This window comes from Cervus elaphus, chromosome 30 (assembly GCF_910594005.1).
Source record: "Cervus elaphus chromosome 30, mCerEla1.1, whole genome shotgun sequence".
In the NCBI taxonomy this organism is placed as follows: Eukaryota; Metazoa; Chordata; class Mammalia; order Artiodactyla; family Cervidae; genus Cervus; species Cervus elaphus.
The window spans coordinates 4,325,135-4,340,039 of NC_057844.1; the positions used below are offsets into that span (position 1 = coordinate 4,325,135).

A 14,905-nucleotide genomic window follows, 5' to 3' on the forward strand; every position below is an offset into this window, starting at 1 on the left:
ATGTATCTGGATTCACATGAATGGAGCATGAGGAAGGCAGTACACTGGTGACAGTCAAGAGCTGGAAGTTCGTAGAAGGAGCAGTATTCTCCAGCCATTGCTTTAAAGAGGAAGGTGGGGAAACAGAAGAATTCAGTATTGTTGTTGTTCAGTTGCTAAGTCATGTCCGACTCTTTGTGACCCTGTCACACGCCAGGCTTCTCTGTCCATCACTGTCTCCCTGAGTTTGCTCAAACTCAGTGTCCGTAGAGTTGGTGATGCCATCCAACCATCTCATCCTCTGTCGTCCCCTTCTCCTCCTGCCTTCAGTCTTTCCCAGCATCAGGGTCTTCTCCAGTGAGTCAGCTCTTCACACCAGGTGGCCAAAGTATTGGAGTTTCAGCTTCAACATCAGTCCTTCCAATGAATATTCATGGGTGATTTCCTTTAGGATGCACTATTTTGATCTCCTTGCTGTCCAAGGTATCTCAAGAGTCTTCTCCAACACACAGTTCAAAAGCATCAATTCTTCAGCACTCAGTTTTCTTTATGGTCCAACTCTTACATCCATACATGACTACTAGAAAAACCATAGCTTTGAATACATGGACCTTTGTTGGTAAAGGTATTAAAAATGTCTCTGCTTTTTAGTACTCTGTCTAGGTTTGTCATAGCTATTCTTCCAAGGAAAAGTATATTTTAATTTCATGGCTGCAGTCACTGTCCGTATTTATTTTGGAACCCAAGAAAATGAAATCTGACACTGTTTCCACATTTTCCCGATCTGTTTGTGAAGACATGATAGAACCAGATGCCATAAATCATATTTTTTGAATATTGAGTTTTAAGCCAGCATTTTCACCTTCATTCTCCCGGCAAACATGATTCCAACATGTGATTCCTCCAGCCCGGCCATTCACATGATGTTCTCTCTGTAGAAGTTAAACAAGGAGGGTGACATTACAGCTTTGGCATACTCCTTTTCCAATTTTAAACCAGTCCATTGTTCCATGTCTGCTTCTAACGGTTGCTTCTTGTCCTGCATACAGGATCCTCAGGAAGCAGGTAAGGTGGTCTAGTATTCCCATGTCTTTAAGCGTATTCCACAGTTTGTTGTGATCCACACAGTCAAAGGCTTTAGCATAGTCAATGAGCAGAAGTAGACTTTTTTGTATTCCCTTCCTTTTTTGATGATCCAGCGTATGTTGGCACTCTGATCTCTGATTCCTCTGCCTTTTCTAAATCCAGCTTGTACATCTGAAAGTTCTCTGTTCACGTCCTCTGAAGCCTAGCTTGAAGTATTTTGAACATAATCTTGCTTGCATGTGAAATGAGTGCAATTGTGCGGTAGGTTGAACATTCTTTGGCATTGCCTTTCTTTGGGATTGGAATGAAAACTGACCTTTTCCAGTCCTGTGGCCACTGCTGAGTTTTCCAAATTTGCTGACATATTGAGTGCAGCACTTTCACAGCATCATCTTTTAGGGTTTGAAATAGCTCAACTGGAATCCCATCACCTCCACTAGCTTTGTTCGTAGTAATTTTTCCTAAGGCCCACTTAAGTTCACACTCCAGGATGTCTGGCTCCAGGTGAGTAACCTCATCATTGTGGTTAACTGGGTCATTAAGAGCTATTTTGTACAGTTCTTCTCTGTATTCTTGCCACCTTTTCTTAAACTCCTCTGCTTCTTTTAGGTCCTTGCCATTTTTGTCCTTTATTGTGCCTGTCTTTGTATAAAATGTTCCCTTAGTATCTCCAATTTCCTTAAAGAGATCTCTAGTCTTTCCCATTCTTTTGTTTCCCTCTATTTCTTTGCATTCTTCACTTAAGAAGGTTTTCTTACCTGTCCTTTCTGTTCTCTGGAACTCTGCATTCAGATGGTTATATCTTTTTCTTTCTTCTTTGGTTTTCACTTCTCTTCTTTTCTCAGCCATCTGTAAGGCCTCTTTAGACAACCTGTTTGCCTTCTTCCATTTCTTCTTCTTGAGGATGGTTTTGGTCATCACCTCCTGTACAGTGCTACAAACCTCCGTCCATAGTTCTTCAGGCACTCTCTAACAGATGTAGTCCCTTGAATCTATTTGTCACTTCCACTGTATAGTCATAAGGGATTTGATTTAGGTCATACCTGAATGGTCCAGTGGTTTTCCCTACTTTCTTCAATTTCAGTCTGAATTTGGCAATAAGGAGTTTATGATCTGAGCCACTGTCAGCTCCCGGTCTTGTTTTTACTGACTGTATAGAGCTTCTACATCTTCAACTGCAAAGGATATAATCAACCTGATTTTGGTATTGACCATCTGGGGATGTCCATGTGTGGAGTAATCTTTTCTGTTGTTGGAAGAGGGTGTTTGCTATGACCAGTGCGTTCTCTTGGCAAAACTCTCTAAGCCTTTGCCCTGCTTCATTCTGTACTCCACAACCAAATTTGCCTGTTACTCCAGGTGTTTTCTTGACTTCCTATGTTTGCATTCCCATCCCCTATGAGGAAAAGGACACTTTATTTTTGGTGTTACTTTTAGGAGGTCTTTGTTTTTAGGTCATCATAGAATCATTCAAGTCTAGCTTCTTCAGCATTAGAGATTGGAAAGAAACTTGATTTACTGTTATATTTAGCGGTTTGTCTTGGAAACAAACCGAGATCATTCTGTCATTTTTGAAATTGCACCCAAGTACTGCATTTTGTACTCGTTTTTTGGCTGTGAGGGCTACTCCATTTCTTCTAAGGGATTATTGCCCACAGTAGTTGATGTAATAATGGTCAGTGTTCACTCTTGCCATCTGTTTTGCGGCATCCAATTTACCTTGTTTCATGGACCTAACATTCCAGGTCCTATGCAATATTGTTCTTGCAGCATCAGACTTTAGTTTTACCACCAGATGCAACCACAGTGGGTATCATTTCCACTGTGGCTCAGTCCCTTCATTCTTTCTGTAGGTATCTCTCCACTCTCAGCCAGTAAATAATACTGGGCACCTACCGACCTGGGGAGTTCATCTTTCAGTGTCGTGTCTTTCTGCCTTTTCATACTGTTCCGGGGGTTCTTGAGGCAAGAATACCGACATGGTTTTCCATTGCCTTCTCCCGTGGACCACGTTTTATCAAAACTCTCCACCAGAACCCTCCACTTCTCCAGTGAACCAAAAACAAAAACAAATGACAGTTTTTATACTAACTCTTTGTTGTAGTGGGGAAAACTGTTATATTTGCGAGAGTTTGATACTTTTACTCCAGCCTTATCCATTAAAAATAATATTATGAATGAAATTGTAGAGCTGAAAGGTAACTTTTATAAATTATATTAACATTCTTAGTTTATAAGAAAGTTGAGACTGAAAGATTCTGACTCAAGCATGCAAAAATAACTTCTGAACTAAGATTGCAAATAGGGTTCTTTGCATTTTTTAAGACAGATTTTGCAGTATCTACTAACTCGTAAGTCCATTAAAATGTATATTTAATATTTTTAAATTGGAAGATAAATTTAGAATTTCCTTTTCCTGTCCATTTCCACATTCTCATTTTACTTGTATGCATCTGAGGTCTGATATCTTGCCCAAGACAACGTCACTAGTTAAAGGCCAGTCTTAGTGTTATTTTTTAGCAGGTCATTCACACATGTTAGTGGCCATGGGTCAAGTTAGTGATCAGAGTCATTTTTTTGAGGAACAATATTTCAAAACAGATGGATGTTTTCTTTTATAAAGGCATCAAACAGCAGACTCTGTTCGTATCAGTCAGTTTTTAAAGTGCCAGGAACCATTCTTTTGGTTTGCATGTTGGAGGCCTGTGTAGCATTTGAACCTATTGTAGGAGTAATCATGTGAATGCCAGGCTTCTGTATTTGAGTAGCTCTATATTTACAGGGGCAAGATAGTTTTTGCATCAGTATATTGTATATGTTAGTGTTTGTGATGACCCAGAATATCTCTTTCTGCCACAATTGGATAGTAACTTTCATTTGATATTTTTGTGATAGTGATATAATATTTATTGACATAGAATTTGAAAAAATACATATAGATATATGTACATATCTGTGTGTGTATGCATACATATATACGTGTAATATTGTTGTTCAGTCACTCCATCGTGTTCAGCTCTTTGAGACCCTGTGGACTACAACACACCTGCCTTCCCTGTCCTTCACTCTTTCCTGGAATTTGCTCAAACTCATGTCCATTGTGGGCTTCCCTGGGGGCTCAGGTTGTAAAGAATCCTCCTCTGATGCAGGAGACCTGGGTTTGATCCTGGATTGGGAAGATCCCCTGGAGCAGGGAATGGCGAGCTGTTCCAGTGTTCTTGCCTGGAGAATTCCATGGACAGAGGAGCCTGGTGGGCTATAGTCCATGAGGTCGCAAAGAATTTCACACAACTAGGCAACTAACACTTTCACTTTCCTGTCCGTTGAGACAGTGATGTCATCCAACACCAGGCTTCCCTGTCCATCACCAACTCCCAGAGTTTGCTCAAGCTCATGGTATCGAGTCAGTGATGCCATCCAACCATCTCATCCTCTGTCGTCCCCTTTTCCTCCCACCATCAGTCTTTCCCAGCATCAGGGTCTTTCCCAGTGAGTCAGCTCTTCACATCAGGTGGCCAAAGTACTGGAGCTTCAGCTTCAGCATCAGTCCTTCCAATGAATATTCATGACTGATTTCCTTTAGAGTTGACTGGTTTGATCTTCTTGCAGTCCAAGGGACTCTCAAGACAATACCACAGTTCAAAAGCATCAATTCTTTGGTGCTCAACTTTCTTTATAGTCCAACTCTCACATCCGTACATGACTACTGGAAAAACCATAGGTTTAATATATATTAAAGTAGGAAATTGTTGAAAAGGAAGCAAGTAAGTAGGACTGTATAGTTAAATATAGCAGGAATCTCACCAGTTCTAAATTAAATCCTGATTTTTTCCTGTCTTGTATTTATCTGATCTGGTTCATTACTCATTCATAGGGAACACTACCAGGTTGTATATTTGCCTGTTCACACTTAGTACCCACTACGTCCACCACTCACAAAACCAAGCTGACCGCTGTTTATACCTGGTTTGTAGCCTGGTCCCTTTGGTGTAGGGTCAGTCCATCCTGGTCTTCTCTTCAAGTCTCTGTTCTCCTTTCTTTTATTTTATATACTTATTTGTGTTTCTTTAGCTTTGGAGACCAAGAGCTCACAAACTGGTACTCCTAGAATAGTTCAGTCCTCTAACTTCTAACTAAGTATTCTCTACAGTTTGTCACCCTCAAGGGTTAAAAAGTTGGTTCTTAGGGAGCAAAATTATCTTTCCTATCTTATAATCTTTTTGTGTAAAGCATAGTTGTACATGCATTACAGAGACAGATATATAGTATATGTATCATTTTTAAATTTCATGTTCACAAATGATTAGGAAAAACATGCCTGAAAAACTTAGTCAGCTATAATGAAAAATACGTTAAGAAATGAAATATAATGAAAGATTGTGCTACTCTTACATACATCTCCATCCTTTCCCAGTGTCTACACTTAGATGTTACTCAGAAGCTTCAAGCTCCCTTGTCCCAAACTGAAGCAATCCTTTCCCTCTGCCCCGCCCAGGCCTTTGTCCTCGGCCTCCTGGTTCAGAGGAGGTGAATGGTGTCAAGTATGGGTCTGCGCCCACCTTGTTCCCTTATCTCATGCCGAAGGCGTTACTGCCGCGCAGTCTGTTTTGTTTCACTGCCTGGATTATTACTGCAGCTTTAAAAATCATTCTTCTGCTCTGTGCTTACCCTTGCTCTAATCTTTTATCCATGTTGTGCTAGAAGGATCTTTCTAAAATGTATGCCTGATTATCTCTCATCTAGTTAAAAACCTCCCCGTTCTTAGGGATCAGAATTCTTTATCCACAGAACGGTCTGCCTTTCTTTTAATTTTCTGGCTTTTTCCTTCTCAGATTTCTGTCTACTCTCTGCTCCCCTCTCCCCAGCACACACTTTGCTCTGAGTCACTCAGCCGCCTCCCCAGTGCCGCTCCCCTCCTCATCGCTGGCCTCCTTCAGATGCTCTGATGCTGCGCCTTTGAGGGCTTCTGCAACCCTGTACCACTTCTGTCTGATGCCGTCCAGCTCAGGTACCCTGTCCTCCTAGGCGTACTGCGTGGTTATCTTTACCGTACTCTTCATCACACAGGAAGAAGTGTATATATTTTCCTTGTTTTACACTAAATGGCTTCCTGAGGAACGACTTATTTGTTGTTGCCTCTCCAACTCCTGTAGTATCTAGCAGGCGTTCTATAAATATGTGCCAAATGAAAAAATGAACAAGTGTGTGAGGCTGTTTTATGTGCTGACGCTGCCTAGATTCTTAGGTTGTCCTGCTTTCCTGAGCATTTCACCGTATATTTCCCCCCCGTGAAATATTGCATACTAGATTGAATTAAGCTTATTCCTTCTTTACCGGAAATATTAATGATTTAGACCAAAGAACAATATATGATAAGTAGCTTTTCAAGTGTTTAAACATTGGCTTTTCAAAAACAGCATTAACTAGTTTTAGAACTGATTTATTTCTTATCTGTAAAAAACAGGATTAACATTATTTAAATAAAAAGATTATCAAAGTATTTTTGATTCTCTGTATTTTTTTCTCCCTCTCATTCTGTTAGCTAAAGGACACAAAATCAGCAGATCAGAAAACAACACTTCTTCATTTTCTTGTGGAAATATGTGAAGAAAAGCATCCTGATATCCTGAATTTTGTGGATGATTTGGGACATTTGGACAAAGCTAGTAAAGGTTTGTGCTTTTGTAGAAAACATTTTCATATTCTGGGTCTTAAGTTGGTATAGAAAATAATGCCTTTTATCTGAACGTACTTGCCTCTTTGTCACAGTGTTTTCACACTAAAATGCCTCATTTTAAAATTAGAAAGGTACAGGACATTTACTTTATGAATTGCCATTTCTGCAGCCGTGGGTTTAGTTTGTTTGATTGGGTAATGAGACCCTCTGTTCAGAAGCTCGGAGCTCTGCAGTCTCAGCCCCGTGAACACCTGCAGCCGGCTCTCTGAGCCCCGCACTGTGGCCTGCACTGTGCTCCCTGGGCGGGTGTCATTCCCAGATACCTGGGGTGAGTGTAGTCAGTGTCCCCTTGGCCTGAATCTGAGTCTCCATCCACCTGCCTTGCAGTTTCTAACCTCCTTATCCCCACTGTGGGTTTATATCTGGTTATAGAAAGGGTCAGAGAAAGGATAGGCCCTATCGATATTATATATATTTGCCTTGAATATGACTTAGGCAATGTTTTGATCATCTGAAGAATCTCGGTTGTATATCAAATCAGTTCTGTGGGAAAAAACTTTACTTGACTCAAAAAATGAATTTATGAATACACGTGTGTATGAATATGTACAAATGTATGGATATACATTTTGGAAGATACCTCATTTGGACCAGGAGAATATCTGTATTATTTAGGTGTAGGTCACTGGTTATTTATCAACTTAAAGAAGGATACTTTTTCCTGTATTATACTGAATATTTCTTTTAAAAATCACTTTTATCATTTTATACTCCTATGAAACTATTTCTTCTGTAAAGTGGGGTTAGTAGCACTTCTTTTGCAGAGAGACATGTGACTGCATGAGAAATTCTTTCACATTTTTTCCTGAGATATATGTTTCTTTCAAGTGTATATCTCCTACAGCTGTTGCAAAAAAAAGAAAAGTTGGAAACAATCTGTTTTTTTAAGACATAAAGTAAACTTTGAAACTTTGCAGTCTAATGTTCTAATGACATTGGATTACTCCTTAGTCTGCACTTGTGCTTCCATAAAATGTTCTTGGCTAAGAAGATAATGTCCGTATGTATAGGTGTAAATGTTTTAAGGGAATTTAAGAAGGGAAAATAATCCAAATAATTTTCTCATAATAAGCAATGTGAGATTGAGCAAAGAGCACAGAGAAGAAAAGCATTAAAAAAGACTCACTGATACTCAGAATAGCTTTTCAGTGATTAAGTTCATTAATTCAAGGATGATAACGTCCTTAAAATGAATTTTCTGAAATTTTGGAATAAAATTTGAGTGTACTGGATGAAAAAGAATTGAAAGTGGGTTTTCTTGATGAACGTTAAGCTTGATAAGTAACAGATGAAAAAGTGTTACCAAGTGCCTTGAAATATGGAGGAATTTCTTTTTCTGGGGAAAAGATGGTTGAGTAGTTATTATAACAGCTTATACCAGCATTATGTCTTTAAAAAGGATTAAATCAGTGTGGGCTTTTCTGATAATAGCAGTTTGGATTTCTGATCACTTCACCATCTTTCATGCTAGTTCTAAAACCAAACAGTAAGCTGGAGTATGCTTCTCTTTCAGATGTCCTTTTTAAACAATGAAGTTTTTACTGACGTCTCTGTTGGGGTTGCGCTGGGCCCCCTTCGCTGCGCCTGGGCTTGCTCTGGCTGTGGCGGGCTGGGACTGCTCCTGGCCGCAGTGTGCGGGCCTCTCCCTGAGGCGCCTTCTCTTGTGGAACACGGGCTCTCGGTGTGCTGACTCCAGTGCCCCTGAGGCACGTGGAACTCTCCCAGAACAGACTCGAACCCGTGTCCCCTGCATGGACAGGCTGATTCTTATCCACTGTGCCACCATGCGAGTTCTCAGATGTGGTTTTTATTGTAGAACTTATTTTCTAACAGTTTTTGCTATGAATGAAGTTTTCAAAATGTCATTTATCTATTTTGACTCATTTGATTGTGCTAAAAATCAAATACAAATATAAATATTATATTTTGTTTTTGAGAAATGTTTAACTTTCATAAGCGTGCTTGCAGAGTAGCAACTTAGTAATGAGATTCGTCTTTCTTTTTCGGTGCTTCTAAGGGGGCATTCTGGGGCCTTGGAGGTTTTAGTTTCCATCTGTTACAGTAGAGGCATGCATATGTGTATGGGTCAGCAGATATGGTGAACGAGTTTCACAGGGAGCAGCTAATTTCATATTTGAAATAGAAAAGCCATCACTGAGAGAATTTTTGTATAGTGTAGGTGATTGTTGAGCCTAATTTCTTTTTATGATTGTATTACCTTATTAATGGATGAGATTTTAGAGGAACAAATATAATGTTTTAGATGAAATAAGTCTATGTTTGCTTTGGAAAGTTTCAGTGCTCTTGTATTTTATATCATCATTTGAAAGTTTGCAGATTTGAAGTCTCCTCAATGAGCTATCACATGAATTAAAAAGTATCTTTGTTTTTGACACATAACAAATCCTGGCCGTTAGGTACTCCTGGATTAGCAGGGAGAACTTTCATTACAACTAATGAGCTTACCCGTATGACAGTTTTCAAGAATCTATTTCATTAGGGCTGCTCCTCTGCTAAAAGGTAATGGCTTATAGCTTTTCGTTGTATTTCATTGAAAATATTTTGGGTCATTATTGTATTTCTGTATACCTTTGTAATATTTTTTTTCTTTATGGATTCCCAAGGGTTGGATACATTTTCCCCTGGTCTAAACAGTTGAAATTAATGAACTCTAATCCATGATGGTTTTACTGATTATTTCACAGTAATTTCATCATTAAATTGGAATGGTATTTTACTAATGATTTAGAAAATATGACCAAACTTTGGGGATTTGGGAATGTATTAAAATAATACCAAGGTAAATTTACAATTTCACCTTGTTGAACCTGTGTCTTTCCCTGGTGGCTCAGATGGTAAAGAATCTGCCTGCAATGCAGGAGACCTGGGTTCGATCCCTGGGTAGGAAGATCCTCTGGAGAAGGGAATGGCTACCCACTCCAATACTGACTGGAGAAGTCCATGGATAGAGGAGCCTGGCGGGCTACCGTCCATGGGGTCGCAGAGTCGGACACAGCTGAGCCACTGACACAGCTATTAACGACTATTACTACTATAGCTCTTGCAGATGTTTCCGCTCTTTGCTAGATAGCTAAGCCTGAGTTCTCGAGACGCCATGCTGACGTGCTTTGGAACCCACCTGCTCACCCATTTAACAAGCTCATGCTGTGTGACTGCCGTGTGGTCTGTCTGCTGCCGGTCCACGGTGTGGTTTCTGGGTCTTGGCCCCAGCTACCTTACTCTCCCCCGACTTCTGTCCCGCTGACGCCTCCCTTTTCCTCTCACATATTTGACTTCTGTACACCTTTTCAGTAATGCTATTATTACTGGTCTGATACTGAGTCCTTCTCTTTTTTTCTCCCTGTAGCTTCTCCTTAGGTGATCTCTTTATTCCCCAAGGGCTTAAATAGAATCATTAAATTAATGATTTACAAATTTTTTTCTAGACTTCCTTCTAAGCTCCACGCTTGTATATCCAACAGCTTACTGTTCAATCTGCAGCTACGTTGCAGTGTATAGATCACCCTTTGCTGTAAGTGTGGCTCTCGATTATGACCTCCTTGCTGTCTCCTCTCCAAATTTGATTTACTTGAAAAAACCTTTCTTGGCACACTTTCTCCTGATTTCATTTTTCTCACTCCCGTGACTCTTTGCAGCCCCTAGCACCTCAGCTGAGAAAGCCTGGTGGTTTCTGTGGGGAGCGGCTGCTGCGCTGGAAAGGTCTCCCTCTCTCCTCTGTCAGGCTTTCCCTCTGGCGCTGCTTCCTGGGGCTCGCTGGGAGCCTCACCTCGGTTTCTGTGTATTCCAGTCTGTATTTAAGGGTAAATTTCTAGATTTTCTACAAAGCCTTAGACCACTGTTTAAGGACCACTACTCTGTGTTAGACACTATTCCTGCAACTGCTGAGAAAGGAAGTAGCTTCCAGAGAGAGGGCAATATTCAGTGTATTTTCAGAGTGGGTTTAATGATTGCCCGCTTCTTTTTTTTTTTTTTTTCAACTTTTTCCATTTCTACAGTTTCAGCTTTCAGGCGCATTATTTGATCCTTTATATTTGAGTTTTTGTTTGCTCCATTTTATAGACCTCTCTGCTTTTAAGACTGTTTGTTTGCTTTTAGTTAGTAATTCCTTGGTCTGACCCAAATATTTGTCTAGTCAAATACATCACCTGGTTTTCAATTCCTCATGACTTTCCAACATTTTATGATAAATGCCTTACTAAATACCAAATGTTTGTCTTTTGTTCACCTACTGTGAGCACTTAGAGTGCTTAATTTCCAGGTGGTTGCCACCTGGAAGTGCACAGTGTTTGAAAATTTCTAATTCATCTGCTATAACAAGCAGAAAGCATTTTCAAAGGCTTCCATTAACCTCTTTATGCTATAGGCTTCCAAAAATGACAATTAAAAATGTATTAGCAAGTTGGATATGTATTTTAGATATTCAGTATTAGTTATTATTTCAGCTTCATTTATATTTTAAGTGTATATTGTAAACATATAAAAATATTTATTGTGCAATAAAATTTACAACACAGCTAACATAATTTTTGGAACCATTGTGTCATGAAGACTAACATTGGAGTCTCATAGTTTTTCAGGATAAGTAATTATTTTGGTGTTTCAGATCAACTGTAAAATACTAGAGTTTTATGAATACACACATTAGTGTGTATGTCCGCCAATACAATGAAATAATTTGACAGGACACATTGGCGGGGGAGCATTTATAATATAGTCTAGTTAAAAGGAAAAACAACCATGTAGGATATGGCTTTAACTAAATTGTCAACAAAGAGCACAAAATATATTGTTATGGGCTGAATTTTGTCCCCATATGTTGGAGCCCTTCATATGTTGAACCTAGTGCCTCAGAATGTGACTGTATATGGAGATAGGGCCCTTAAACTGGTGATTAAGTTAAAATGGGACCCTTAGGGTGGGCCCTAATACAATCTGACTTGTGTCCTTATGAGAAAAGGCAGTTTCAACACCCAGAGGAGACATCATGGGTGAGCATACAAAGACCAGCCGTGTGAGTGCACAGGAGAGAGAGTTCAAGCCAAGGAGAGGTGCTGCAGAAGAAATCAAGCATACGAATTAATATAATAACTTGAAGCATTTTTCTTGCTTAGTTTTTGGCTTTATAATGGCCTATTTTGTGTTGTTGTTTAGTTGCTAAGTTGTGTCCGAGTCTCCTGTGACCCCATGGACTGTAGCCTGCCAGGCTCCTCTGTCCATGGGATTTCCCAAACAAGAATACTGGAATGGGTTGCCTTTTCTTTCTCCAAGGGATCTTCCTGATCCAGGGATTGAACCTGCATCTCCTGCTGTTTACCACTAAGCTCCCTAGGAAGCCCGGAGTGGCCTGTACTGCATGATTTTTTACTTTATCAGATAACTTGAAGAAACAGTCATAGATCTTCAGTATTGGGTGCTCACTAGTAATCAGTTCAGGAATAAAAAAGTTCTTATACAAACCATGAATTATCACACGATTTTAAATAATTACAAGTATGTGTCAATTCTTTCTTGACTAGGCATGACACATAAATTAGTATATGTATGAAGAAATATTGAGGCATTCTAAATAAATATATTCATGAGTGTTTACATTTAATTTTCAGAGTGAGCTCTTACATCTCCTGGATTTTATTTTAGAATGCATTCATTTACATTGAGCTAAGTTTACAAGTTTTAGTTTTGTTTCATCATGTCTTTTGCTCACTACATCTGCATATATTTCTTTACCACTCTCTGTTTTGCTACTATATAATAGTTGAATTTTTCTTGTAAGCAAGTAGCCAACAAAGACTAGTTGCACTCTGAATTATCTATTGACACTTTTCCAAAACTGAGATATGAATAGATGGTTTTACCCTTTTTTTTATTAGCATGTGGAAATAGTGAAAGTATTATTCTACACATAGATGGAGAGTAAGAAGCTATGTCTTGAAAGCTAGTCTGTGACTCCTGTTTAATTATGTCTCAATGATCTATTTTGGTATGTATTAGCCATCTAATACATATACTCAGGAATTGTAAAACAATTTTAATGTTACTGCAAACTAAATATAATTAAAAATAAATTTATTTTAAAAAGGCAATTTACATGTAGGTTTGCATGTACTTATTAAAAGGGCCATATATGTAAAATTTTACATTCAACAAGTTAACACTTAACATAAAAGGGTATGATGAAATACAACTGAACCATTTACAAGGTAATTGCAGGATTTATGAAAAATATTTATAGTGCACTGGGAATATGGTGTACTGGTAAAGAACCAATAGGTTCAAGTTGTTTGGTGAGCAGCATTTTACTTAAATCTTGCCGGTTTATTTCCATGGATTTTCTATGTAAATTTGGCATCAAAAGTTGAAATCGGCGACTTGCAGGTGAGGTTGTAAATATTACACTATTTTATAATACAAATGTAAACTGTTTTGGAAGGCAGCAGAAAGGAATATAGAAAGAATATGGGCAAAATCTCTAGAAGGATTAAGGACTCTGTAGAGTGACATTGAAATACACTGGCATGAAGGAACTACTTGCAGTTAAAGATTGCTTTCTGAGATATGGAGCCGGGAACATTTCCTGAATTGGCTGCTGCTTGGGCTGATAGATGATGATGAAGAAGAAAACTGCATCAGGAAGACCTCTATATCTTTTTGGAGGTTAGCAGACTGAAAGTGGCATCAATACAGTGTTAATCTTTTTGAGAAACTAACAGTTTACAGTGTTTGCAGATTTTTGTCCTCCTGCAGATTTGCAATAGCTACTTGAACAGTTCTGTCAGCGTCACCTATGAGCCAGAGCTAGCATCAAGTAACAGGACAGGGGCAACAGGGACAGCCAAGGTCTTGGAGCTTTCTTAGGCTGCTGGGTGGAAAGCAGTATTTACTGCACTTCAGTTTTGCAACATGAAGTGGGAAATTACAAACCAGGTAGATAAAAGAAAACTCCAGGGTGTTCTGAAGGATAGCTTAAATATAACAAATCTATGTACTATAAAGACACCTACGCGGTGGATGGAGCAAACACAGTTATGGCTGGCTGCTGAATTTCATTACTCACAAGGTTGACATGTAACCAACTGGGTGAAGAGTCATGGAGCTGATAAGATGCTGAAGGTAGAACTGCTAACTGCTTCCCAGAACCAGACTGTTCATATAGCTTGCAAAGTCTTGAATTAGTGGTTGTATTAGTTCCCTAGGGCTGCCATGAGCTATCACTGCACTCCAGGTCGCTTTACACAGCATAAAGTTAGTACCTAGCTGTTGAGGAAGACAGAAATCCAGGTGTTGGTAGGGTTGGGTTCTTCTGGAGCCCCTGGGGAGGAGCCATCCAGCGCCTCCCTCTCAGCTGCTGGCTGCTGCCGGCGAGTCTTGGCATTGCTCTGCTCTCAGTTTTCACAGTGGTTTCTTCTCTGTGCCCCTGTATTCCCACTTCTCACTATAAAGACACCAGCAGTTTGATTTAGGTCCCACCCAAGACCCAGGATGATTTCATCTTGAGATCCTTAACTCTCTACAAAGACCCTGTTTGAAAATAAGTCACATTCTGTTGTTCTGGGCGGATGTGGAGTTTGGGAGACAATTTTCAACCGAATCCTGTCATCCTTGTCATCACTCCCATAAGGGCATGGAGGCAGCACCGTCATCTCTGAGTATTGTAAAATAGTTAAGGGTAACTACACTGTTAGGTTTATATATGGAATACATTTATGTTGTGAAATGTTTGGGCGTTTAAGGGTTATTGTTGATGAGCTTGTGAAGCAATTAAAACTGAAATTTATTAACATGCCTTGAATTTAAGAAGGTTTTATTGACAGGTAGAGATGATTTAATAGTTCTAATAAATGATTTCAGTGGGTGAAATAAAAATGTGATAGTTCTACCTTATATTAAGGGAGAGGCTGTTGTTACCATCGTAGACCTTAAGACTAGACAGCTGGGGTTTAAACTCCAGCTGCCCATTTCTCATCATCGCTGGACCCGGTTTTCTTACGTCTGAACTGGGGATGATACTAGTATTTAATTTAGAGCTTTGGTGTGAGGACTCCATAGGTTTCTGTGTGTAAATATTTATAAAATTGTGTATAG

At 39.4% G+C, this 14,905-nt stretch overlaps 1 protein-coding gene across 6 annotated transcripts in view; it reads left to right on the top strand.

Annotated features, from left to right (window-relative positions):
- The window catches only part of DIAPH3 (diaphanous related formin 3), a 530,827-nt gene that overhangs the window by 304,310 nt on the left and 211,612 nt on the right, over positions 1–14,905 (top strand). For all 6 annotated transcript variants that reach the window (XM_043892388.1, XM_043892390.1, XM_043892386.1 and 3 more), the window contains one exon: positions 6,608–6,737. In XM_043892388.1, the coding sequence (XP_043748323.1) occupies positions 6,608–6,737 (130 nt within the window). The remainder of the gene's footprint in view (positions 1–6,607; positions 6,738–14,905) is intronic.